Genomic DNA, 27,616 nt, shown 5'->3' with positions numbered 1-27,616 from the left:
TCTTACTTTCAAGGTTCAGGGATGATTAAAACTCAATTTTATTTTTTGATTATAGGCACTATTTACACGGTCCCGAAGTTGAATCTACAAAACAGGGCCCTTCATGGAGCTCCAGTATCTGTCTGCTCCCTCAGTCTGTCCCCTCCTTCCCTAAGAAGGAAAACCGTTAACTCTTCTTGTGGTTAATCCTTTTGGATTTTTTCCCCCCCTTAAAACATGCCCTTGTGATCACTCCACCATGGTTTACAGACAGTCCGCATTTCTTCGTACAGTTGCGTGGAGCTTACCTGTGTCAATGTGCTGATCAGTGCTTGGGAGGTTCCAGTCTTTGCTGTTACAGACAGCATGGAAATGAATAGCCTTGTGTAAACATCTCTTTATTTTCTTGTAGTATGTCTTTGGGATTAGATTCCTAGAGGTAGTGGTAAGTGAACACGTGTATTTAGACACTTCCAACGGGTTAAAGTATCTTGTATTCCTTGTTTTTCCACAGCTTTCCCAACAGTGACTGTTGTAAACCCTTTGCATTTTTCACAATTGGACAGTTGAGAGAAGGTATCTCATGGTTTGGCCTTTTTTTTTTTTTTTTTAATGAAATAGCATTTACATACTGTGACTCGCACAGATCACAGGTATACAGTTCACTGTACTGACACACGCATGTAACCATGTAACGTGCACCCAGCCAAGTGCAGGGAACTTCGGCCACTCGCACGGGGCCCTCACCGCCCTTCCCAGGCAATGCCTGCCTCCTTCTTCCCGTCCCTCTTGACCACTATTTTCATTTCTTTCACTTTACATTAGTTTTGCCTGTTCTAGAACGTCATAGGCATGAAATCACAATGTGTGTTCTTTAGCGTCTGGCTTCTTTTGCTCAGCAGAGTGTTTACAAGACTGACCGACGCCGCTCCACGTCTTGGCGGTCACCTCCCCCCGCCGGGCAGCGCTCTGCCAGAGGCGGAACACACTGCAGGTGCGGTCCCTTCTCCTGCAGACAGACGCTTGGGTTTATTTCAGTTTCTGACTATGGGGAATAAAGCTATTAGGAAATTCGGTACAAGGCTTTTGTGTGTGTGTGTTGGTGTAATTTTAATTTGCATTTTTCTTATGATTGAGGTTCTGAGGACCTCGTCAAATGAGTAAGAGTCACTCACATGTCTTTTTCTATCAACTTTTGTTCAAGTCTCTGGCCCATTTTAGAGTGATTGGCCTTTTTCTTCTTTATTTTTTAGTTCTTTAATATTAGACGTGTTAACTACCAGACAGAAGCTGCAAATATTTTTACCAGTTTACCATGGTCTTTTACTTTGCTTATAATGTCTTTCCTCATTTTTTCATTTTTATGGAATCAAATGTATTAGTCTTTTCCTTTATTGTGTTTGCATGTTGGGCCATGGTTAGGAAGGTTTTCTCCCTCCTGGGTTACAGAGGAACCCAGAAATGTTTCTGTTTGTACTTGGATGGCTTAATTCTCTGCGTCGAATGCTCGGCTCCACTGGGGTTTCAGTTGCAGAGCAGGCCCAGTTTTGCCTCCGGCTCCCTGGCTATGGGGATGGGAAAACACCCTAATGTTGTTTAGTGACAAGTCTGCCTTTGCCCGGTGATTTTAAAAGCCGCTTTCCTGCACACTCAATGTTCTAGGTGACGTCCCGCGAGGCGTCGGCCTCCACTGGCCTGGCGCCCACACCAGACCCTTCTGACCCGAGGCTTCGTGGTATCGGGGCTGGTGTTCACCCCCGAGCCCCAGCCTCGCTGCGCTCCCCTCCCGGGGTCGCGCTGGGAAGACAGAAAGGGTAAAGGAAAACACCGATTCTTCCCTGTCCCATTATTAAAGGGCTGGGCTGAGAACATCTCTCAGTGAGCCGGCCGTAGTACTTCCCGAAGTAAAACTGCCGCGATGGTCTTGCTGCGTTAATACAAATGTTCTCTTCCTTCTGTGACAAATATTATTAAGTGCTAAGGAATCGCCTTCAAAACAAACTAGTGCATGTCCAATGATCTGTTCCTGATACTACTTAAAAATGAGTAAGTTCCACAAGGACTTTAGAGGCTGCTCTGAAGAGTAAAGACTTTTCTTACTGTGACTTTGCAATGAGCGCGTTTACCGGCCGGAGCGACCTACCCGCTGCTGGATGGGCCAGGGCTTGGTGATGGCGGAGAGGTCGCACGCGGTCATCAGCATCGCCCTGTTCGGGGAGAGAGAAGCCCCACAGCCCCGTTTACTCTGGTGGGAATATCGCCCTCCGGAGATGGTTACTAGTGACAAAGCTGCATTAAAGCCCCCCAGCCCCCGGGGAGGGTGGTTTATAAAGACAAAGGAAACACACACAGAGCTCGCAGGGCACTGTGTTGCTGCCGCAGCGGAGGGCCACCAAGGCGGCCGCCCAGCGAACTACTGGCATCGGCCCCCACGCCGCCCCTTCAGCCCCAGATGGCAAAGGTAGGCGCAAACATACTGATTACTAGTAATTAACCGTTAAATGGTGACAGGTCCCGCTGATAAAAGCCCTGGGAGAGCAGGAGGGAGGGTGGCCGTCCTGACTCCGTCCCCCACGCAGGGGCTCGGCGTCCCGAAGCGCGCCTGCCGGGGGAGCCAGGGGCGACGCTCTTGGCAAAGGGGCCCCGCCGCCCGGGGCCGTGCCAGGCGCCCCAGGACGCAGTGCTGAGACTGCGGCGTGGCCGCGGCGCTGTCTTGAGCGTGGTGTTTTCTGTGTCTGATCCAAACACCTGCCATTTCATGCTGTTTGAAGGGGCGGCAGGAAAGCCCTTGCTGAGTAGCAGGGACACTCGAGGGATGGCCTGCATCTCTGGTCCCCCAAAAGCCCCTCCTCCCTGAGGACGCTCGGCCACAGAGAAAATGGGTGCCTACCACTTCTCTGCCTCTCGCACGACGCTCCTGTGAGAACCGTGCGCCCTGCAGACAGGGCAGTCACCGTGGATTTCGGGGTGCCCGCCAACACCAACCGCCCCTTCCTCCCCGAACATGCCACACCTCTGTGCGTGAAGCTTCCGCCTGCAAAGTCGGGGAGCAGAGCTTCAGCTTCACGGGTTGTGAGGCTACTTACAAAAACAGCTCCTTTTGGTGAGGGTCCTCAAAACTGAACTGGTTTTTTCTTATAAGTTCAAAAAATTCTCCTCGCCTCCTTGAAAATAAAGAGAAATATTTGCTAGTTAGGAGGAGACTCTAGGCTCTTATCCCTTTGGTCTACAAAGAACCAGGGACTCAATTTGGGGGGGAAAAAGCCTCTAATGGTTTTTGCCCATCTTAGAACCCAATATAAAAGTCATCACTAAAAAAGCATTAACACCTGCCCTGGCTGGCGTGGCTCAGTGGACTGAGCACCGGCCTGCAAACCAAAGGGTCATCGGTTCCATTCCCGGTCAGGGCACAGGCTGGGTTGCGGGCCAGGTCCCCAGTGGGGGCGAGTGAGAGGCAACCACGCACTGATGTTCCTCTCCCTCTTTTTCTCCCTCCCTTCCCCTCTCTAAATATAAATACATAATTTTTTTAAAAATAAAAATCATTAACACTTTGCAGTTCCCCCTTCTACCATTTTCTTTGGGTGACACATTAAACCACACCTGGTACAGATCACATATAATGGTAACCTCAGTTCTTAACCACAATTTCAAATGAATGCAACAATAGGAGTTAAAGATGCGATGCTGAGACTGATTTGAGAAATTTCAGATGCATGGCATAAGATCTATATGGTTACAGCTTAATTCCAGATAACTCATATATATTATGGTACAGGGTAAAGAAAAAGGTTCTAACAATTGCTCTGTGTCTGTCTAGCGTTGCGATGAGCTTCTGAAACAAAGAAAGGACAGGACAACAAGAAGCCAGCACCCATTCGGTGCCGCCGCGCACCCCTCCGTGCCCCGCACTGCCAGCATCTCGGGGAGTCAGAGGCGCCAGACACACCGGAAACACGGGGAAACAGGGCAAAGCGGGCCCGATGGAACCGAGAACGCAAACGGAAACGCAGGTTGCAGGAGGATTCGGAGGAGAGACACGTGCAGCCTGGGAAGGTTGGCGGGGGGCGGGGGACGGTTTGAGGTTACAGGTATTTTTCAAATTCTCAAAAATTTGATCTTTATTTGGCAATCATTTTGAATCAACTGGCTCCATTTTCTGCCATCCTGATGGGCTCTAAAGCGCTCCCCAATTCAGAGGAGCAGCAGGACTTTCGGACGCAGTCACGCTAAGAGGCGCGACAGCGGGGTCTGGCGTGCGCTCCCGGGTGTTGGCTCTTGGTTTCACTTCCCAAAAGGGCTCCTGCGAGGCTGCGACTGGCCTTCTGGAGGGGGAGAGGCCGCGGGTTCCAGGGAAACCTGGGAGTGCGCCTGCGCCCCCTCCCGGCCCCTGCAGCGAGCACAGGCCACACCGGCGCGCCCAGCCCACGCTGATCTCAGACCGGTGACTTCACAGGCCCGCGTGTCTTCCCCTCAGAAGCCTCCCGCAGCGACCCGGACCGCTCTGCCGCGACCCTCGCCCTGCACCCTAAGTGTTTCCCGGGATGGACTCGAACAGTGTGGAACAAGGACTGCCTATCCCAGGGAGTTTCTCGACACTTACTTAATGTACAGGGCCAGGTCTGTGGCTAAAATGGCTTGCTTGATGATTTTCAGCGTGGTCTTATACTCCTCGATGGACAGGCCACTGAGAATCTGGTTGCCCTTTAGGAAGAAAGAAAACCAGCGTTGGCACCCTCCCCGGAGAGCTGCCCACGAGGACGACAGAAAATGCCGCCGCAGGCCCCGCGCATGCCCGGGGCCCTGAGCTCTGTGGGCGGGGGCACCTGCGTGCTTGTGGTGAGTGCCCTGAAATGACGCTTCTCTTCTCCGTTCCCACGGCCGGTCCTGTAAGCAAACTGGCTTTCCAGCGGCGTGTCCGCCAGCCCCTACGCGCGCCCCGGCCTGTGCGCTAACCACAGAGCCCAGGGAGCGTTCACGGCTGTATTCTAACGGAAGGTGAAGCTTTGAACAATCAGAACCACATTCACGAAGAGCAGAGCTGTGGAACTTTTAAACAGCTGATTACTAAAGCATTATTTCTCTGTGCCTTTCATAATAAATCCAGTAGCATCCTGGCCCAGCTCAATGCCGTGTTAACTGAGTATGGAGAGCGCTGTGCGCGCCTTAGGAACACGGCCACGTAGAGGCGCCGCACATGAGCCAGCGGGCGGCTTCCCGGCTTAAAGCGAGGATGGCTGGGGCCACCACTCCGGACATTTAAAAGGAGGCTAGTCCATGCCTCCACTCCATGACCATCTTGTATTTCTTGCCTGCACTTGAAAGCGTACCCCTGATCTCGCGTTAAGTAAAGCACACCCTGGGTGCTCAGAATAAGCTCAACACTCGCACACGCCGTCGAATGTGCTTTCTAAATGCCGCGGCCGGGGGCGGGGGCGGGGGCTGTCCCGCGTCTGCGCTGCGGGTGGGCGGGGCGGCGCTCAACCTTGCTCCGCGGACGACGGGCCGTGCCCTGACGCCGGGCACATCTCTACCTGACGAGTCTGTGATTCCAGCCGTACACGTCGCTTTTAAATGCTAAATCATTTTAGAGTCCGGGCCAACCAGAAAACTATTTAGAAAATGCCTTCTGGGACATATATTTATTATAAGAGAAAACCATTTCAAGGAGAAAAACAAATGTCTTTTGGTGTTGCATTTTTATCTTCCCTCCCAGAAGCAAAGGCTGTAAAAAATCCCAGTGTATCGGTGCTTCCGAAGACGGAATACGCAGGTGGGCCTCATAATTTGAGGTCAGCCCTATACACCACCAGGTTCCTTCTATGTTTTGTTAAGTAACAATGTAAATATTACATAAATTATGTCCTCTAATACCCGAAGTAGCTATGATAGGAATACTGTTAAATACGACTTTTAGAAGAGGTTGGCATATTTTCTTTTTAAAAACTGAAGAGGATATTAAAATGAAAGTTTCAGCAAAGTATATAGATAGCAAATCGCAAGGAAAGTACAGATGTTTCCGCTATTCTGTGACATACATTCCGGAAAAGTCTCAGTTCTAAAAGCTAAAAATAACATGGTCCCCGGGGAAACAGTGTCGGACAAACCACCCCGAGCCCTCGCAGCTGTGTAACCAGAGCACGAGCCAGGCCGCGAGGCGCCCCTGGGGCTGCCATAGGCCGGGCTGCATCCGCAAGGCTGCCCCGGAGGACAGGGAAGGCCCACAGAGTGACCGGTGGAAAGGCTGGGGGCTGGGGCCCAGAGGCTGGCTCGGGGCCGGGGCGCCGAGCCGGGGCGGCAGCCTCCCAGGAGCCCGGAGGAGAACAAGGCCAGGACCCCTGCGCTGTGCCCTGTGCCCTTGGGACCCTCAGGGAGAATGGCCAGGGCCACTCGGGCACGAGCCGGGCGCACGGTGCTTCCTTTCCGGCTGAAGGTCAAAATTCCGCTCCCCTAACTCTGGCGCCTCACCCAGGGGGACGTGCATGCATCACGCAGACATTGTCCCTGCGGAACAAACTCACGTGAGGCACCCGCGCTGTGCCCGACCCCGTGCGGGGTTTGTGAGGAGGTTGCCAGGCTGGGTGCGCGACCCTAGCCCCGCGCCCCCCGCCTCCCCCACCGGCGCACACCGAGGCTGGGGGTGGTGACACCGTGTCCCTCCCTTCACCTCCAGTGAGGAGGCCCCCGGGTCTCCGGCCTGGGTCTGGTCAGGGCCGGAAGACCTGTCTGCAGCGGAGAGGCGCTGCCCTGTGGGACGTGCGTCCTTGACGTTGGCAGGCGCAGGGTCCCTGTGAGTCCTGTCTCTCCAAAGGGACCACACAGAGGACAGAAGGGCCTGAGCAGGGAGGAGCCGACGAGGCTGATCAGATCTCCTGGGGCTGAGCAGGGGGCCCAGGGTGGCAGAGGGGCAGTGCCCGTTGCTCGTGTGAGGGAGCATCGTGGGAAACCCCCGGGGCGGGCTCACCGGCGGCAGGAAATCGCCCACCAAACAGCTCGGTTTCAGCACCCGCCAGGCACGAGGGGTGAGTCGCCCACAGCAGGGCCCGCCTGTGGGGACGCGCTTGCCGCTCTCCTTCCCTCCTCTCCCCTCTGCCCACCAAGTCCGGGGGTCTGGGGGGGGCGGAAGGAGTTAGGCGCCCGGGTAGGGGCGAAAGAAGCCAACAGGCAGTAAGAGGGGAACCCGAGACTGAGTCAAGGTCAGACTCTGGACTTGGACAGGGGACTGGCCTGTGGGTGTCTCACCGGAGAACCATAGCACACGTTGAGACCTCAAGTAGCTGGAGAAGGTGACAGGAAAAGTCACGGGCCACTCTGAGGCTCCTTCCTCCAGGCCTCAGGGGAGAAGCAGGGCACAGGGTGACATAAGAGGGGGAGAAAACGGCTTTAACACTCTATTCTATGCACTTGGCTGTCGACTGCAGCAGCTACAACTCACGTTTTCTTATTATAATGGTCACACATGTGCACAAGAGGAAATGCTTGTAATGAACAAACCAGAATGAGAAAATAAAAAGTATTAACCAGTCAAAAACAACCATTGTAACATGACGGTATCTATTATATTAATCTTATTTTCTTCAACATAAATATGTCTAAAAGGGCATATCATACTCTTCCTCACACTGACAAATATTCATGTTACCAAGATGCTGAATAGCTTTATTCCTTAAATGATATGTTCGTCGTCAGAAGTTTCAATAGCGAGAGGAAAGGGTACTTGAGAGCTGTATTGGCCACTTCATCTGACCAAAAAAAAAGCAGAATCCACTGAGGCCCTCAAACCAACACCGATTTTGTCGGTGTCTGACGGGGAACAGCTTGCAGAAAGCACGCGGAGGTGGGCGAGGAGCCAGACTTGCCTGCGCGGTTGGCCCTGCTCCGCCTGGGGCCTGGAGGGGGCGAGGCGGGGGGACCTCGGTGCCGGCTCTGCCTCCCTCACCCAGCGAGGAATGGAGCGCGCCCACAAGTGGCAGCGCCGGGCACGAACCCAGAACCCGCAACGCAGCGGAACTCAGAAAGCCCCCCGACCGACCGCGCGGCGCGGGCGCTCACCGGGCTGTTGAGGACCATCAGGCACTGGTCGAAGTGGTGGTGCTCCATGGTGGAGTGGCAGTACAGCTGGGCCAGCGGGTGCTCGCTCCTGCAGAGGCGGGGCGGGGACAGGAGGCTCAGAGACAGCGGCCGCCCTCTGCCACGGGCCCGCTCAGCCATTTCTGCTTATCAGCCAACTGGAAAAGAGACTATTTCACAAAGCTCATGAATCCAGCCTTTTTCTCTTCTTTTGCTGAGAACACGGGGGGGCAGGGGGCAACCTCTGGGGAGGGAGGATAAAGAGCAGCCCTGCTTTCAAATGCGGGCTCGGAGCAGGAGCACGCCTGTCGGCCTTGCGGCCTGGGCTGTGGACGCGGCACCAACTTCTCAGACAGGGAAACGACCTCTGAGGCAGTAGTGCCGACAGTGGTTTTCCATTTCAGGACTACAGTTAGTTCAGAATCTGCAACAAACGTCCACACCGGCCTTTCCCGTGAACTGGCCGGAGGTCAGGCGCCCCTCGTGCCCGAGGTGGACAGAGCTGGGGGTCAGGGACGCCAGGCGAGGGGAGCAGGCCAGGTCGCCACGGGGGGCCAGGCAGGTCGGCCCAGGGAGCTCTCTGCGCTGAACCCGGGAGGACAAGAGCGGCGTCTGGCTGAGCGAAGGAGCACGTGAGCGCCTGAACTCGGGCGCACACCAACGCGCCCACGGCAGGCGGGCCGGCCAGGAGGCGCGGCGCCCCGGGCACGGCCTACGTGGTCCTCCTCGGAGGGGAGAGGGCAGGCTGCCCACCCAGGGAGGGGCCCAAGCGTCTGACAAGGAACCGAAACACGAACATCTACCTCAGTTCACTTGCCGAAGCAATGACCAGGAAGGACAAGTGGCAGGAAAAGTTCGGTTTCTAACTTTGCTGCCACATGAGGGCTTTTTCTCTTTCTCACACGTCCCTTTTATTTATGCGCCTTCTTCCCTGTACTGGGTTTCCCTGTACGGCATTTGACTGTCTGCGGAGGTGGGGACCCCGCAGCCCGTCCGGAAGCGGGTCCTTCGGTGGGAATGGTCGTGGCCCCCGTATCCCCCCGAGAGAGGAGTCACCCCTTTCCCACTAAGGAGAGAAAAGGGCACAGCCCGGGAATCGTCTTGGTTTCCTCTGCTCAGCCCGCAGGGAGGTGGGAAGGAGCAATAGTCCCTGACGCTCCTTCGCTTCCTCACAAAAGCTGCCACGGCCTGGCCGAAGTCGGCGGTGCGGAGTGTGTGGAAGCAAGACGCTGCGCCCCGTGACTTTTCCCAGGACTTTTTTTTTTTTTTTTGAAGTGGAGATGACGTTTCTCCAGATGTTTTTCCGGGTGGTTATTTTTAAATAAACAAAGGAAAAAGCCGCAGAGTGTTTTCCCCCATCCGGTGGGCGGCGTGGCATCCGATCTGCCCGCTAACTACGTGGCGTTCGGCTGTGCGATCCTCCAGCTGCGCTCGACTGTCCGCCTGGCGGTGGCCCTGCTCCCTGTCACAGCGAGAGGCTCAGGACCGCAATCCCAGGACAGAGGGGACCAAGCCAGTTCACCAAAACGTGAGATTTTAAGGAGGAAACAGCCCGTCCTGACACTCTGGCAGGGCTGCTCTCCTTTCCCATCAAAGGTCGGCAGAGGACGCGGCGGCTACACCACGACAATTCCTTTTACATGAAGTTTTCTATTTATTTAGATAAAGGCAGGGTGGTTTGAGCGCTTTCTGAAACTCTGTCCAGATACCAGACATCTGGAATTTCCGCAAGAGATCTACCCATTAGTGGAATCACTTGCATACTTAAAAAAATGCTCAGCACTAAGAGATTTTTCCCATTAAAAAGGGGGCTTTTCAACTTAGTTGCTGCAGGAAAATAACAATGTCACAGTGGCTGAAAAAGTGTGTCATCTTTACAGCTCATTTGTCACTGCAAATGTCGCTGAAGTAAGGTCCATATGGGAGCCTGCAATACTTGTCTGAAGAGTCAGTATCTTACTCTCGAAATCAGCCAGAAAGCAGGCGGCTGCTGTGGGGGCCGCCCCCCGCCTCCCCTGCTAGGATTCATTAGACACGTACGTACTGGTGTGTCCCCTCTGGGGTTCCCCATGGGGTTGGTGTGTGTTGGCTCTTGAACGCTGCACTAACCCTATACGGTAGGTTAAGGTAGGTAGGTGTAAGGTACGTATGCTGGCCTCTCCACTTTACAACCAGGAAAGTGAGGTGCGGGGAGACGAGCGCCCTTGCCCCAGGTCACACAGGAGGGTGGGAGAGGGAGGATTTGAAGCCGAGTGTGGCCACAGAGCCCCAAGTCCCCAACACTGTGCTACGCACGGCCCCTTCACCAGGATCAAACAAAACCTCCTCCTCCTGCGTCCTCACTAAGCACCCGGGACCGAGTAAAGTGCTATCTTTTTCATTAGGGTGAAATTTTACCTTTCTGAGCCAGCCTGCATGGTTTTCTATGAAGCTCTTCAGTTCGACCTAATACAAACTCTTGGTAATTATCTCATGAAGTAAGATTCTCAATATACATATGTTTAACTTCAGGCCAGACATGTTACCAACACAGCACCAGGCTCGCACTACCCTTTCCATCTCCCTTAAATAAAACCAGAGAGTGTGGCGGGCCCCCGACCCCCTGAGGCTCTGCACAGGCCGCGCAAGCCCGGGTTCGGCTGGGCAAGACGGCCCTGCAGAGGGGAGCCGCCCCCGCGCGGCCGGCGTCCTCACCGCTGGATGTAGGAGTTGTTCACACCGCGGTGGTCCAGGTCGTGGCTGAGCGCGGCGACCAGCAGGGCGAGCACCTCCAGGTCCGACAGCTTGCTCTGCACGGAGGACACGGAAGGGTCTGGTAAGGGACTGGACCGACCCGTGCGGTCTCGGCGGTCGTCCCCGGTGCCGTACACGCACGCGCTTTGCCGTCACGGGGACCGCGCGGAAGCCCTGCCCTGCGGGGAAGGGCTGTGCCGCGTCTTCAGAACGGGGTTATTGCAAATGTCACTTATCGACAGAGGAGGCGGAAATGCCTCCGCTGATCGCCTGCCCACCGCGGAGAAGGCCGCTCATGCCCAGCGATCTGTGCGCGCAGGCGCATAGCCAAGATAACCGTGGACGACCGTGCCCTCCCCGACCCCCAGGGCCCTGCAGGCTGCGCGCCTCGCTCTCCGTTCTCGACGCGGAGCCCAAAGGCTCACAGCAACGTGGCTGTTCGGAAGAACAGCACACAGGAGAGGGCTAGGGGTGAACACTGGTTTCCAAACTGCACCATATGTTCCAAAGCCAATCACAGGTCTGTGGTTGTCTTTTTTTCCCCTGGGGGCGGGGGGATAGCTTCCATTTGCATGTTCTATACCTGTTCTTCTCGGTAAGAAAACACAAGTGGAAATTCATAGCAGTTCTGTTCTACTGGAATTCTCAACACATGGTATATTCATAACAGACACAGAAATCAGCACTTTGTTTTTTTGCACAGAAGCTGGGATAGTATTCAACAGTTTAATTCTCATGGCCTTTCCAGGCCCCGACTTAAGGGTAGCCTGTTTCTTACAAATGTCGGCTCTGGCCCCAGCCATTAACATGTGCCCCCCATGGAAGCAGAGGCAGAGAATAACAGTTTCAGAAATCGGTAATTAAAAAAGCACGGAAGCTCTGAATTTAAAAATCCCATGATGGACACCTGGGATCACTTACCGAGAATAACTGTCGGTCCCCATGGACGCGAGCATCTAAGGCCAGAGGCGGGCATATGGCGCGGCCTGGGGAGGGAGGAGCCGCCCCAAGCCTTCGGGAGCCGTCTCCCTCGAGAACGGGGCCTGGTCAGCGCCCGTGCAAAACCAGCGGGCTGCTCGAGAGAACCCGCGACCGAGGACCCTGACTGCTCTGCGAAGCCAAGCCCAGGACCCGCGCGGTTTGAGGAGTTCTACTATGGAGCAGGCTGCACGTGAATGGGAGGAACCTGACACCTCTTCTTACACTGTGGAGTTTTCCTCTGAAGGAAATATGTATTTGCCCAAGCACCATTTAAATTTAACATGAAGTTATTTAAAGCGTATTTGCATGTGCCATATCCATTATACATGAAAGAACAGTAGCTGCTAAGTGTTTTGCCATCCTGCCTTTCATTAGAACATCATTTATTCTGCGCCTGGCAGTAAATATCATTCTCAACCATCATCAGTGTGTGTTAAAAAAGCTTGAGGGAATATGCTGTAAATTTTACCAGCAAAGCAACACAATGTCCCAAACATATCGACAGCTCTGCAGGTACCTGAATCTTGCCGGACTTCAGGGCAGCAAACATGCACTGAGCTGTGTTGAAGGCATGTCTCCAGTTATGATAGGCCACATTCTTCCGGTAATTCTTCTTCACGCTTAAAATCCACCGGCAAAGAACCTTCCGGGGAGAAAGCACAAGCAGTTACAGGAACTGTGACGTTCACCACATACCCGCTCCGCTGCAGGCGCTGCACGGAGCACCGGTGTCGAACCCTCCCGACTCCTGGGCAGGCGCCACGATTCGATCGAGTTAATCCGGAACAGGATGCTGCCCGCAGAGAAGGAACACGCTCAAGGTCGTGCTGCTCCTAGAGGGGGGGCCGAAATCAGCCCTTGAACAGCCCGGCGCCAGAGCCCAGCCCACTCACTGCCGCGCCAGTTAAGTCGGACGGGAAATGAGAGACGGCGCTAAGAAAGGCGCGTGGGCATGGGAGGCCGCTGACAAGCTTCTTGAAAGATATCGTGTCTGTGTGTCGCCATGAGGAGAGTCCAAATAGAGAGGCACATGAGCACGGATTCCCTTTCAGGGAAAGAGCCGTGTGAGCAGCCACCGTCCCGTCCCTCTCAGGCTCTGGCTGTTTGTCCATGAAGGGGTTTAGGGCTGGCACCCGGGGCCTGAGGGGGGACACTGTAGATGGCACTTGTCCACAGGGGGGCTCCCAGCTCTGACGCAACCACTGGCTCTCTGTCCCGTTTAAACGATGCTTAAGTATCCAGACAGAAATACTGCTTCGTTACCAAGAAGTAATTAAAAAGTAATAATATACACAAAATAAAGCCCTGAGATCCATAGGAAAAATATTTTGAAGGTGCAACAAAAGGAGGGGCTGTGGAGAAAATCTCAGCGGCTGGGTTGAGTTCCCCTCCCGAGGGGTGCGCCGTCCCCGGAACCCCAGGGACGGAGGGCCGCTCAGCAAGCGGCTCTGCATCCGTGTCCACCTGGAAGCTGCCTCTTCTCGATCCCATGCGACCTCCTATGCTCTGGGGATCTGTGAAAACAAGCGTGTGCTCCTCCCTACACGCGTCACTGGGGACGCCTCAGACACAAGGGCGAGGCCCAGGGATGGGAAGAAGGGCCCCGCAGAGAAGGGCGCTGGGACGTTCGCGGTGCCGCGTGCCAGCGGCAGGAGGGGCCGCAGCCATGGAGCCCCCACGGTGGCGGAAACTGCCGTGGAGGGTCAGGTGAGGAGTGGGCGCCTTCATGCCCGCCCTCCTCTCTTCGGGCCTCTCTGTGCTGCGTGGGGACGCAGGTCCCCGGGGATGCTGGTGCTGTCTGTGTTGAGGAACTTGCCTTTCATGAGTTAACCAATTGCTAAATGGTGGATTCCTCAACCTATTCATGCCCCTGATGAGACCCCTGCGCGGAGGCCAGCAGCCGCTTTCAGCCTTTCTCACCTCTGGCACGTGGACGCTAACATTCCGCGGCACACCAAAAACTACACCGTTTGTGCTGATTTGACCAAAAAAAAAAAAATAGGTATAGTTTTGATTTGTTCACACTGGATGACTATTGCTGTTGGCTGCTGTCATTTCTTTATCTGAGAGTCTAAGGGAGAAGAGGTCCGTGCCCCTGACTCAATAGTCAGGTACTGCATGTTTTAGAAAGTCTTGCGATGCATCGGTTAAAAATCGCTGGACTAGACAGTCAACTGACTAGAAAAAGTAACTTCCACGGCGAGCGAACGGGTGGACGTCTGCTTTTCAGACAGCCCCTTCCGCCCCCGTGTCGGCCGGCCCGCCCGCGCAGCCGGCAGGACAACGCGGCCGCTCCGCGCACGGGGGCTGGCGGCACGGCTCTGGCCCTGCTGTGTCCTGGGACGCCCGTGAGGCTGTCGATGGTGTTAAAACGCGTTTTCATGCCCACAGGGCGGCCCCGTGGGCCCAGGGCTGGCCTCCCCCTGGCCCTGTGGTCCCTCGTCTCCCGACGAGCTCACTCAGCTCTGGCCCCTCCCTGCTTGGTGGCATCAGGACCTCTGAGATCAGATCACGTCACTTCCTGCTTCAAACTCCCTGGTGACACCGCTGTTTTCAGGACAAAATCCAGATTCCGCCGAGCCGCTCACGAGGGTCCACACGACCTGCTTCTCAGCGCCCTCTCCAGGGCATCCCTGCCGGCCTCCCCCCTGCACGGTGCCCCACCCCCACCCACCCCCACCTCCTGCCTTGGCACATCGGACTCTCTGTGACAAAGTCTCTCCTGGTCCACTACCTGGTGCTGGGTACATGTCTTTATAGCGGTTGGTAATTTTTCTTTAGAATTCCCCCGAATCCATTTTAAAATCCGTATTTCACACTAGCATCCAGAACCAATTCTCTCGTACAGACATGTGCCTCACAGGCGCACACAGCGCACATGACATACGCATATGGGACAGCACATGACACATGGGACATCACACCCATGACACGTGTGACATGCTCACACATGACAACACAGCGCGGACATGCATGCCACACAAACACACATTCACGCGCAACGGACACGCGTGCACGTTGGAAGGACACGCCCATGCCCACGCCCCCACCTCGTGCTTCATCTGGAAGTTCTGCACCAGGTTGAGGTCGGTGAACATCCGGATGGTGCACAGCGCAGTCTCCAGGTCGGACAGCTCGAAGTCGCTGAAGCTGAAGTCGGTGATTTTCAGGGTCTGGGCAGATGGCACCACAGCAGCCTTGGGGGAGAGGGGCAGAAAACGGCACAGCCGTGAGTTACACGCAGGGCTCCCATCGCCCCCTGGCGCGCTCTGGGACACAGCAGGCCGGGCTTGCTGTCCTTTGAATGCAATATGCCAGAAGCCTCCCACCCAGGAGGCCGGTGGCTGCCCTGCGGCTGAACCTAGAACAGGACGCGGGACGAAGGCCTCCCGTCCTGTTCACTAACAGCTAATTACGGCGTCGTGATCCGGGACTGTCCCGGGGCCGGGGGCTGGGCGTCCCGTGGGGAGCAGGACAGTGACGAGTCACACACTTTACATTCAACTCTCAGGCATCCATTCCCGAGGCGCACACTCCTAAGCACGGGGCTGACTTCCTCCCCCTGCGGGGGTGGGGGGCGGGGCAGAGGCACTACCTGCACCGGGCCCACTCCCAGCGCCCCCCCGCCCCGCCCCCCGCCCGCCCGCCGCCCCCACCCCCGCGTGCCTGCTGCGGGGTCTCTGGGGTGGGTCTGGGGAAGCGGCTTTGTTTCTTGGAGGGGCGTCTGTTTTTTAATGACCATCCTTGGTGTGGACGGCAGGTGATACCCGCAGTTTCGTCAGCCACGCCTGGCCCTTTTGCACTGATGCTCCGTTGGGCCTCCTGCTTCTCCCGCTAACACCTGCTCTGCAAGGGGTGAGCCCTGCAAGGCACGGCGCCCCCTGCGGGAGGCCCAATGTCTGCAGAGCCGACCGGGGCTGCCGAGAAGCTGCTCAAGGGCGCGGAGCACACTGCAATGTGGTGGTTTCCTGCCTTTCTCCTGCGTCCCTGGGAGCTCCACGCAGGCTGTTATGAGGACACACCTCGGTACCCATGGTGACTGATGGCGGATGCCGTTTTGAAATGTGTTAATATGAACATTTACTAAATGAATGAAAGAAAAACAATTTCAATCCCTTCATTTAATTTGAGCCATAAGTTCTGGTGTTAAGGACCCAAAGCCTCCTGGGAAGGCGAAGCCCTGGGCCGGCTCTGGGACATAGGCGGGCTTGGCACGCGCTTTCTGAGTGCTCTTGTTTGGTGCTGTTATTAAAAATCACCAAGTTCGTTATGTTGTTTAAGAATTGGGAGAGTTTAGCAAAAATAATGGATTTCTGGTTCCTCCTGAAAACCAAGCCATGCTGACCCCAGCTCCCGCGAAGCAACACCGGCCGCGGCGGCGTCCTGGCCCCGCAGACGAGCAGAGATGCCAGCGTCTCACCCGGGTTTCCTGCGGGACTGGGGGGTCAGCACTTGCAGGACCCCTACGCCCCCACCCCTGCACCGTCCACCCCACGGGCACTTCAGCCCAATGGGGCCGAGAGTCGCCTGAAGAAAAGAGGCTTTAGCCTGGGGTGGCAGTGGAAGGGAATTAGTCACCTGAACCAGGTCTCCTCCCTCTGAGGCTTTTTCCTTGACTCTCTCCAAACCCTTGGGTTTCCGGTGACTATCTGGGGTATCACGGTATCCCTACTCCACTTTACCTCCTCCTGTTGTGAAGTAAAGAGGTCGAATACCACAATCTTGTGGAGGGATCTAGAGCTTTCCTTACCAGTGAGGGCGCTTGCCCTTCTCCTGCTCAGCTGGCCCCTCGCCGCTGACTTCGCAACACCAGCGTGTTGTGTTTAAGCTTTGCATGAACAGGACCTTCCTCGAGCTCCAGACTCAGGCTCCTTCCCCAAGCCCCGCCTTCATGGAAAACGTGCCTTCGGTGACGCTGGTCCCGCAGGCTGAGGCGCGGGCCGCTGTGCGGAGGAGGGTTTGGATGTTTAGATAAAGGGCTTCTTGTGTCCCGCAGGCCCCATCAGAGCTCGAAGCGGAGGGTCAGCTCGGACGCGGGGAGGTGGGGCAGCCGCCCTGGGGCGCCCAGCGGAGCACAGCTGTTCCCTCCCGCCCGCTGCACTCTGCAGCAAACACGTGTTCTTTCCTTAGGGCATCGTTAGTCATGCAGCAGGAAGTTTTCTTTCTTTCCCTCCACAAAGGATGTTCCCCATGTGGCAGGGGACAGAAGCCAGCGCAGCTGGGGCCTGTCGGCACCGACGCCCACTCCCACCGGACTCTCCCGAGGGCCAGCGCCTCTCCTTCTGCTGGCTCGGCCAGGCCGCGGCCGGGCACGCCACAGCCCACCCTCCCTGAGTGGACCTCGTGGGGGTGGCAAACGTGTCCGTCCAGACCCCTGCGGTCGGGGACGCAGAGGCCCAGCATTCCTGGGACCCATGACTCACGGGACGTGAGAAAGTCATACGTCCCTTAAAGCTCTGACCATCACCAGGGATCCAACTTTCTGTCGGCCTTGAATGGCCTTGGGAAGGAGATTTTAAATTCCTGTGTATAAAACAAGAGCCAGCACCGTGCTCACAGCGGGGGACGCGCGACGTCCGGGGCGGGTCTGGGCGCACGACTGTGGGCTTTCACAGCTGCTTTCTGTGACAGTGTGATTTGTTAGGATTTGCAGACTGAGAGTCCCGACTCTGCTTTCCTTCAGGGGACAACATAATGCATTGCAGGTGGCGTTGAAGGCGAACAGAAACAGCGTGTTTTAAAGATTCTGTGAAGCAACGAGGCGCCGTAAACGTGTCCCTGTCTTGTGACTGAAGAGGCCGACTGCAGGCCCCTGGACCGTGATGCTGTGAACCCACAGACAACGCTGCTGAGACACCTCGTGCCTGATGAGAACACGGTTGGGCCTTTCGAGGGCTGGGAGTAATAATTCATGTCCAATTAACCAAATGTGGGACGCAAGACACACAGCTCGCTCTGCTGAAGACGTGGTCGGGAGGCAAGCGTGCTAGCATGACCTCGTTTTGCTTCCGAGCTGTCCAACAACCAAGAAGCGAGTTTGCTGCTCCTGAGCCTTTGGCGGAAAATCTTCCTTGGAGTCACCTGCCCATCATTCCTTTTCCTCTCCCATGACCCCTTTCCACCGTTCCTGCAGAAATTTAAAACAAGCAAGCGGCGCTGACTGAGAGGGAGCCTTGCACGCCGGGGGGAGGGGTGGGCTCGGAGCTACGAAAACGCCTCCGCTCCTCAGCGACCCTTAACCCCGCCAGCTGGTCAGGGAGCGGCTGACTGGGGGGCGCTGACGCGACCACGCCCCAGGCTGCTCCCACGTTCGCGTTTCGGCAACATTCATGACCACAGAAAGAGAAGCCTCAAGCGCGGTGAGAGGGACGTCTGCTGTTCGGGGCTAGTCCCCGCGTCCCACTGGCTTTGTCACCAGGCGACGGGGTGTCCTCCCCGCCCATTTCCTCGCCTGTGACGTGAGGAGGTGGGATCAGAGCGACTCTGAGGCCCGGCAGCCGGGGTTTATGGCCCGCTGATCTCTCTGTCCACGGGACTCCCGGAGCTGTCACGGCCGTCCCAGCACCAACCCGAATGCCGCCCTGCCGGCGCCTTTCCGGGACAGGGCCCCAGCTCTGCCTGACTCTCCCGCCCCGGAGCTGACACGGCCATGGCGTGCTTTTCATGCGTGATCCCACGCATGGAGTTTTCCCTCTTCAGCAGCTCTGCTAGGCAGTTACTCCAAATGGTCAGTACTTGACCGGTCCCCTCCGGCAGGGAATTGGTTCTCCAAACAGAAGGTTTACGTTGTTCTTACAACACATGGAGCTTTTCCCTGGGACGTTTTCCACCTGCCCGTTGTACCCGGGCGAGTGTCCGAGCGAGCGTCTGCTTCCTCCAGCGCACGCTGTGAGGGCGGTTTGGCAAGAAGACCTGGCCCACGGCCGGGGACATCCAGTCCTCGCTGCAGCTACTCACCAGGTCTGCGGAGTCCGGCTCCCTCCCGCCGTCTCCACTGCCAACAGCTGACCCTTCGGAAGGTGTGTGGCCAGAACCCACGGCTCTACAGCTCTCTGAGGCAAATTTGTTTATCACCCTCTTTCTACGGATGAAGACACTGAGGCATGGGAAGGCGCGCCCGCCGGCGCTCACAGAGCTGGGCCGCGACCCTGCACGTCCCCCCCCAGACCCCTGCTGTCCGCTGTCGCGCTCTGTTCACGATGGTCGGCGTTGTCAATGGGAGCGCATCTCCGCGCCCTTGACAGTCTGGCTCTGTCACTGGCGAGCAGGTGGCTTTTATACACGTAGTCAGCTGTGGTACTCTTTCTAGCTGTGTCCTCATTTTGAAAGGAAAAAAAAAGCAAAATCTTGTTGAACGGGTAGAAGCAGCTAGGCTTGATTAGAGGCTTTCCAAAAGTCTGGATTTTCCAGACGCTGCTGATTGACTGACTCATCCACTAACTCAGCAGAACATGACAGCCAGGTTCTCGTTAAGCAGTTACGGAGTGGCAGCTGCTTTCCCAGCACTGCTTTATTATCACGATCCTTAGGACAGCAGACACGCGTGTGACTGGAACACGCGGCGTGAGCGCAGCAGCGGGGCCTGCTGGCACTTTGTCCGAGTGGCCCCGAACAGAACCACCACAGAGAATGCGGGTGGTCATGCAACGTCTTTTTTTAAGTCACGTGAGACAGTCAATGTTACATGTCCACCTGGCCGGCCATGGAGTGCCCAGAGTGAGCCTTATTTCGGGGTGTGTCAGGCAGGGGTGTGTGAGACTGGAGTCGGTGGACCCGCGGCAGGAGCTCGTCCTCAACCCCGCTGGGGGCATCGCCCAGCCTGCCGGGGGCCGGGAAGGAACAGCGGCCAGAGGAAAGGGAGTCGCCCCTTTGCTCCCACCTGCCTGCGTGAGCTGGGACAGGCCCTCTCCCCTCAAGCGCTTGGGCAGGATTCAAACCAGCAGCTCAGCTCCCCTGTTCTCGGCCTTTAGGCTCGGACTGAGCGACACGGCCCCATTCCCCTGGGTCCTGGCCTGTGCTCAGGCGGCGGCGGCTGGGGCTCTTGGCTCCCACACCCGCGTGGCCAACCCTCCCCTCCCGCTCGTTTCTCCAGAGACCCCCTCGTTTCCTGAAGCGGCCCGGGAGGAAGTGAGCCGGGGGCCGTGGGGAGGTGCCGGGCAGCGATGCCCTCCTTTGTTCAGCTCTTTAAAGGCCACTCGCCCAACCACGGGACACGCCGCCACCCCCTTCACTCAAGTGCGGAGGGAGATGACATGTTCATAAGGTGTCGCGTCTCCTTTAAGCCCACAGATCACGAGTCCATGGAAAACGAGACACTGGGGTAGAGTGGATGAAATGAGCATTTTTAAAATTACTGGGTTTCTTATTTTTGGTGGCTGCCTCATGGAAAGGTTTATATTTAGCCTGCGGCAAAGCCTCTGTCATCTCAGAAGAAGATAGAGGCATGTGGCCACGCCATTTGCTCCATTGTGTCATCGTTATATGGAAGGGTCACGCTGCCGTCACAGGTGTCCTGCACGCCGTGGGCAGAAGCGTTGGATCTCAAGAGCCAAAGTACAAGTTAGAGAAACAACTCCACACAGCCAGCCGCTCAGAGCAGGCTCCTCATCAGAAAGTCAGGCGTTCGAGTGAGTCTGAAGGGAAGGGCGGCTGCTGAGCTTGGGCTCCCACCAAAGGTCAAGTTCTCCCAGGGAGCGTCCATGTGTTACGAAGGCATTTCGTTACATTGGTCCTTGCTGTTGAGTCAGTAGGAAGGTTACGAGGAAGACATTTCCCTCCCTGGTCCATTCTTTAAGGAGGTTATTTTCAGGGATACAATGAACGCATTGGCTGAGTTTGCTGGAAGCTGCAGGGAGAGACCCTTGGCTGGGCGTCCCCTCTCCCCTCTCCGGGAGCTGACCCCCGCGGCCCCGCACCGGGCACTCCCGTGCAGAAGGCCGTGTGCGTCCGGGTCTGTGGGTACAGCTGCTCGACGGTCCTCACATCCCATTCCACACAAGGCTGATGTCTCCCTTCCCCACTTCCTACGTGCACAGGACATGCATTTTTAAAAACAGAAACGGAGCCCTGGCTGGGTAGCTCAGTTGGCTGCTGCATTGTCCTGCACAGCAAAAGGTTATGGGTCCGACCCCCTAGTTGGGGAACGTAGGGGAGGCAACCGCTTGACGTTTCTCTCTCACATTGATGTCTCTCTTTCTCTCCCCCACCCCTTCCTCTCTCTCTAAAAATCAATTCAACATATCCTGGGATAAGGATTAAAAAAATAAAGAAAACCATGCACACAATCAGTTTACAAGGCTGCCAGCCCTTATCTTCCTCCAGTAGGCGAGTACGTCCCTATGCGGGGGAGGTGACCGACCGCCGCGCTGCGCGGGGACCAGGCCTTGTGGAGGACCGAGCAAGTGAGGCGCGGAGGGCAGGGCCCCCCGCATCCTTCAAGCACTGCAGCCACGGGTTTTGTGATTTTTCCTTCTTTCTAACATCATATGAGCGGATTCCTTTAATTCTCAATAAGGAAGAGGCGCAGGCTGCAGAAAGTTGGATAGTGAGTATGCAGGTTTTCAAAACCACATAAAGACGGCCTGTGATAACGTCAAGGTTAGGATAAAATACATATATGCTTAGAAGTAAAATTCGAGAGTAAACTTGTGGCTACGACCGGGACAAGTACACACAGATCTGGTGACGTCATGAGAGCACAAAAGTTCCAGGATGGGGCCACGATGTTTTGGAGCTAAGAATAATATCGCAGATAACCCAGAGGTAAAACCAAAGCAAAAAAGGTAAGATTCACGCAAGGGGGACCAGGGAGAGTCAGACAGAACCTGTCGCGTCTCATCGGTGGGAGCTACACTCGGCCACGGCCCTGCTGTGGGCTTTGGGACAAAGAACACACTGTGAGCCCCGAGGACCCAGGCTGTCCCAGGGAGGGTCTCGGGCACCGTCTGGGGAAAAGGACGTCTTCTGTCCAGTGACTCTGGCTCTTCAGATTAGAGGATCGACTCTTCCCTGTTATTCTTTGCTCAACATTTTCCATGAATAATGTGGTTGTTGAGACAATCTTCTCTAAAAGCGAGGGAATGTGATTCCCTGGGGGGAGGAGCGGGGTCACATGCTGATGCTGAGAGGGGCATCAGAGGCCGGGCGGGGACCGGGCTCTGGCCCCCGCTGCTCCCGGTGGCCTGCGCAGCCTCACCTGACCCGGGAAGGCCCAGGCATCCTTGGAAACCTGCCTGAGGGTCGCTTCTCCCTCGCTCGCTCTGCCGATACGAAGGCCTTTCACCGCAGCGTCCCAATTTGCTTTCAGACACATCACCAGCGATGAGAGAGGTCAAGGCAGAAGGCGTAGGGACTGAACGGAGTCAGCCCTGCCTCCGTGACAAAACTAAGCTCTAATCAATATTTATTTACTGCTCTTCTGACAAGAGAGGAAGGCAGAAGAGGCAAACAGCCAGTCAGTTACCCATAATAAACAAACCAACATGTGTTACATTCTGATAACTTTCTAATAACCATAACCAGGACAGCTGGGGTCCTTTCATTTTTATCTCAATGACTTATGACCAAGGATTATGAAAACATACATGGCCAAGTGCTTAGCTCAAGGTCCTACTTATGCTACACCTAATGTTAAGCCAAGAGATAATTCGATTTAATATAGGAAACTCAATAAACTCAAGGAAAGCAAGGGAAAAAAAATAAGGATTCTGAATTTCCTATCCATAAAATTGCTTTTGTATAACTACAGAAATTTTCTGGGCACAGGCATTAATATTCAGTATAGTTTTTAATTCCCTTAAGAACTAATTTTTAAAAATAAAAGTTAAGAAAAACAATAGACGGCTTTTCTATTTATTTTAGGTTTTAAATTGGGATGAAGAATCAGACATGTGACAAAGGCAGTGATTTTGGTCCCTGCTGGTGACGTCGAGGTCGGGGCCGCTGGGGTTGTGCAGGGGTTTTTATTAGGTTGACAGAAAACTAGAATTGCAGTCGGTTGCTGAATTTGATCCAATTTAAATGAATTATTTGACCTGCAAGCTACGTAACCCAAATAGCTCAATGCAGCTGCCAGGCCTCTATTTTCCAAGTCGAACAACAGATGGTTTTGAACAATCCTGCGACATAGCCGTTTTCAGTTATTCCAGAGTGCTTTTTCCCTTGCTACAATTATACACATAATTGAGAAAGGCATTTTCAGAGTTTTCTGACAGACCCTGCTATTGTCCAGGTGAGAAGCAAAGTGTAACAGCCTAGTGATTTCGGCGGCATTATCTTTAGGAAATACCCCATACATGAGATTCTGTTTATCTAAAACACCACGTGGCAGAGTGTAAACTTGGCCTCACTGTAGAACGTGCTAGCCCCCCAGGGCCACCGCACGGAGGCGTGTGTCTTCCCATGCGGTCCTTCCCCACTCAGAGCGCACAGCCAGCCCCGAACGGCCGCCCCCCGCCCCCCGGAGGGGCGGACAAACGGGTCACCGAAGCCCGATGTGAACGATGCTTTAAACCTGTCCACCTTCATAAATAATAGGAAAAAATGCTCCTGTCTTCGAATACCATCCAGAACAAAATAAATAAAGCCAATTCTGAATGAGGCCGACCTCCAAAGGAGCCTAGCTTTTGGGAAGCATCATCTCAAGTCCCTTACACTCTCCTCGGCGGGGACCGAGGGTGCAAGCCGGGCCTCTCCTCCCTGCCTGCCTAGCTCCCCGGCTCCTCCGCGCTGGGGGACCCGGAGTGGGCGGCCCAAACGCAGTCGGCCCCCAGTCGCCTCTCAGACTGCTAAGGACACCGACGCACAGAGTTGTTGTGGGTTAAACCTCCTTAGTGAACACACACGAAGACCTTCACACACGCTCCGTACATGGAGCTGTTCTCGTTAGGACCGCGTCCTTGCGTCCTGGTGAAGGGCCGGCCCTCCTCACCCCCAGGCCCCGCCGGGGGCCCGGGCCTCGTCCCGTCCTGCGCCGCAGCTCCCTCCCCCTCGGTCCCTGCACACCGGTGGTTTTGCTTGTGAGCAAGCAAACCAAACCCAAGCGAACAAGGACAGCGTCACACGGTTCAGCCAACGCCGCCCATGGCCACTCCTCCACTCCCTCTTCCACACAAAACTTGTTTTAAAAAGAAGCCTGTCTTCCTTTCCCCCTGTTTCTCGTATCCTCTTCTTCCCTTGTGCCCGAAGCTCATCACTGGATCCCGCAGCCTCTTCTCAGTGCTCGTCGCGCTTCCTACCGCTGGGGGGCGTCCTCCTTTCGGAGCTGCTTCCGTGGCTGCCTCCGGCGGGGCGCTCCTCCCGCCCGGCTCTCCGCTCTTCCCTGTCCGGCTCCTTCCACCTAAACCGCACCGCCCTCTGTCTTCCCATCTCCCTCTGCGCTCTCCCAGCGGCTCCCCGGCTGTGCCTTCGGGACCACGGGAGGCCCCCACCCCAACTCCCGGGACACCTCCCAGGCCACGCCCCCAGGCCTGAGCGCCAGCGCCCCGCCCCCGCTCCTGCCTGTCTTCCCTGATTGCCACTGTCCACCTGGCCGGCCCAGCAGCGCCTGACGCCCGCCCTGTTCTACAGCCAATCGGCTGGTCCTTCTCCTTAACATGCCCGCTTTGGTTATGAAGGGCATCACCATCCTCATCCGACTCACCTCCCTTCTTCTCTGTCCCTAACGGGTGGTGCAGTGGGGGTGTGCGCGGGCTCGTGGGGTGCACTGTGCGTGCGTGCGTGTCCTCATGTCCTTGCTCCCACTTCCTGCCGGGGGGGGGGGGGGGGGGCCTCGAGCAGTCACTGGCTTCTGCAGCTTCCCATGGCCCCCACGGTTCACAGTTCACATGGGAGAACGTGGGGAGGGCTCTGAGGACTGGGGTTGGGCAGGCCGCACAGCTCTTGACGATGACAAAGAATCACCGTGACCTGGCCCGGCCCCTCATCTGGCGCAGGGCGTCTCACACGGGCCCTCGAGCCGCGCTCTCAAACTCAGAAGGCCCGCGTGGCTGTCCAGTGCCAGCCCCCGGATTTTCACGATCCCAGCCAAGGCCACCTCTGTCACAGCTAGGACTGTGACATGCCACTTCCACCTCAGCGCGTCTTCTCTCTCAGCCTCCACAGGAGAACGGACCGAGAGGTCAGGAACTGGCCCGACTGAACCCGATTGCGAATCACACTCAGTCGGCCAGATGGTCAGACGTTAAAATCACTCTCGGTTCTCAGGAAGACAGAGGAGGTTATCAGTAGCAAACGAGAAACTCTTCTTGTTGTGACACTAACCAGACAACCACCTGGCCCCATTTCTGCACACACTGAAAACTAAATTTAATTTTGGCCTAAGATAGATGTAAAGATTAGAACAATTATTAGGAAAAAAACCCAGCATCATCTAATGTATGACAAGTTAATGTAAGTTATTATCTTTGTATCGTTGGTGACCGCAGTCCTGCAGGAAATTGGAGTTGATTAAATATTTTTATGAGTGTCCATCTAAATATTTACCCCGTTTGATCAAATGTCTCGGGGGACCATGGCTAGTGGAAGCAGACACCGTGAGAAAGGCCTATCTGTGTGTGACTGAGGCTCTGTGGTTGGTCAGCTGCTTCTACAAAGGAAGCGGGGCATTACCGCCAAGGACTGCAGCTCTCTGGTCTCTTCCTCCGCCGCCGACGCGTGGTAGGACAGAACCTGTGGGAGAGACGGGCACAGGTTACCCAGCGGCCGGGCTCTGTGGGCTGGAGTTTCTGCTAACACTTCTAGGAACAGGACTAGACTCCTCAGACCATCCAGCCTTGTGATGTTTCCTGCTTTCTCCATTCCACGGAGAGAAAAGCCCAGGTTTCCATTCAATTGTTTATTTCGGAAGACAAGGTCGTAGTCCCCGCGCACAAAGAAAACCGCTCACTTTTAGTTCTATGTTGTTGATAAAACACACATATTTGTAAGCCACAATATTGGCAAAAAATTTAGTTTCAATTATTTTTTCTTTCCCTTAAAAACACTGCCTTTAGTTATTTGTGGTTGGGTGCAGACTTGGGAAAACAAGGTTTGCATAAACCGGCGTTTCAGTGTTGCTGTTTGGGAAGCCAGCGGCCTGGAAGCGGCTCAGAGGAGGCCTGTGACCACCGCAGAGCTCTCCGAGAACACCTGCCTGGCTGGGACAGAAGCGTCCCAGGTTCAGGGACCCCTCCACGTTCACAGGGCTCCGCGCGGAGCGGCGCGGCGCTGGCCCAGGGACCTGCCCACTGACCGCTGAGGACACCCAGGTGCAGGGGGCTCACACCCAGTGAGCGGGGCCGTGGCCCCAGCTTCCCTCCCGCATCCTCCGGAGCGCCTTCCAGCACCCTTGTAGGGGAGGGAGGTGGGCTTGCCGGCTATCGCGGCTGGACGAGGGGATCGCCGATCTCCATCTTCGGCCATGAGAACCTTGAAGGGCTGACAGCGTATTTCAGACCTTCTTCGTGACAGGGCAGTGCTTGGGCTTTATATGGTCTATCACACTTTTAAACTTATTTTTGAAAATTCATTTTCGACAGAGACAACACAGATTTACAAAATAATCCCCAAAAGTTTTAGAATCATTGGTAAAAAGGTAACTATTTCCATATTTTTGAAACTCTATGGACACATATATGAGCATATCTGTATCACATAAGCATGTGTGTGTCTGTGCGTGTTTGGGCTGAAACATCCCCAGGTTTACGATCATATCTGACACTGTAGCAAAACAGTGTGACACATTCCCCTTAGGAAGTAAAGTGAAACATCTTGGATATTCATAAACCTCAGTGTGTAATGCCTACTTTCTAGCTCTTTAGGTTGGGTACTCATTTATCGGGGATTCGAGGAAGAGTTGTATCCCACACACTGGTTCCAGCTCATCTAAACTCGGTAAGAGCAGGCAAACGCTCAAATGCACTTCACGCCACCATGTGAACGACAGAGAGACATTTGCACTTTTTGAAGTCTGTTTCCCTAAACTGGCCTCTGGGAGAGGCGGCCAGCACCCCCCCGCCCCGCCCCCGCCGGCCAGTGGCTCCCTGCCGGCTGGAATCACGGGGGGCGCTCTGGAAGGCGCAGACCCCCAGCCCCTGCCCAAGACTCGATCAGGACTTCCAGGGGTCGGCCCACCCACCTGTGAAGTGAGTTTCTGAGAGAGGATGAAGTAGCTAGTCTAGATGTTTAAACTACGCCTGCTGTGCATTGATTTTTCTTTCTTTTCCTCACTTCTGATTCCCAAAGAGCACTTAGGGTGTCTGTCCTTGTGACTGCAGCTGTCCGCAAGGTGACCTGGGGACAGTCGGGCAGTGCCATCTCCGTGTGGACGACCCAGGTCAAGAACTGCTTCCCGCCGAGAAAGCAGAGGACAGACAGGACAAACCGAGTGCCTGAGTTGGGGTTCGGCCCTGAGACCTTGGGCACATATTCTGGGTCTGTTTCCTTAGCTGTTTGAATGAGGACAGAGGGACTTGGTCCTCCGGGGTCCCCAACCCCGTGAGAGCATGTGCCAGAAGAGGCCTACACGTGATGAGGACGGCACGGTGACCCAGGTCCCCACCATGGGCGCTGAGACCCCCTCAGCTGCGCTCACCTCTAACGTGACCATCTGCTTGGCCATGGCTCTCTCCACGGCTTCATACATCTGCGTGTTCTGGATGCCCAGGCCGCAGAAGATGGCGAACGCTTCCAGGAACTGCTCGTCGTTCCGGTTGAAAGGCTTCACCTTGCCTGTGTTCTCCTCCATCTTGTTGGCGAGTTGGCACACCCCTACAACGACCCAAGAAGTGGGGCACAGGTTACCAGGCACAGTCGCAGCTTTTGTTGCCTCTGACACCGCGCCCCCAAGACTGTCTTGTGCTTGTCTCCTGCGAAG

At 55.6% G+C, this 27,616-nt stretch overlaps 1 protein-coding gene across 2 annotated transcripts in view; it reads right to left on the bottom strand.

Moving 5' to 3' along the window:
* PDE5A (phosphodiesterase 5A) overlaps window positions 1–27,616 on the bottom strand; it is an 88,846-nt gene that overhangs the window by 5,852 nt on the left and 55,378 nt on the right. For both annotated transcript variants that reach the window (XM_054563567.1, XM_054563575.1), the window contains exons 10-18: window positions 27,335–27,510; window positions 25,372–25,431; window positions 14,814–14,960; window positions 12,281–12,406; window positions 10,744–10,838; window positions 8,032–8,119; window positions 4,583–4,683; window positions 3,066–3,143; window positions 2,123–2,186 (exon numbers count right to left, since the gene is read on the bottom strand). In XM_054563567.1, coding sequence (XP_054419542.1) covers window positions 2,123–2,186; window positions 3,066–3,143; window positions 4,583–4,683; window positions 8,032–8,119; window positions 10,744–10,838; window positions 12,281–12,406; window positions 14,814–14,960; window positions 25,372–25,431; window positions 27,335–27,510 — 935 coding nt within the window. The remainder of the gene's footprint in view (window positions 1–2,122; window positions 2,187–3,065; window positions 3,144–4,582; window positions 4,684–8,031; window positions 8,120–10,743; window positions 10,839–12,280; window positions 12,407–14,813; window positions 14,961–25,371; window positions 25,432–27,334; window positions 27,511–27,616) is intronic.

This window comes from Pteronotus mesoamericanus, unplaced genomic scaffold (assembly GCF_021234165.1).
Source record: "Pteronotus mesoamericanus isolate MK-2021 breed Mesoamerican mustached bat unplaced genomic scaffold, CSHL_Meso_final contig_163, whole genome shotgun sequence".
Taxonomy (NCBI): Eukaryota; Metazoa; Chordata; class Mammalia; order Chiroptera; family Mormoopidae; genus Pteronotus; species Pteronotus mesoamericanus.
The sequence above is the reverse complement of the archived record's forward strand: the minus strand, read 5'-3'. Positions and strand labels throughout refer to the sequence as shown.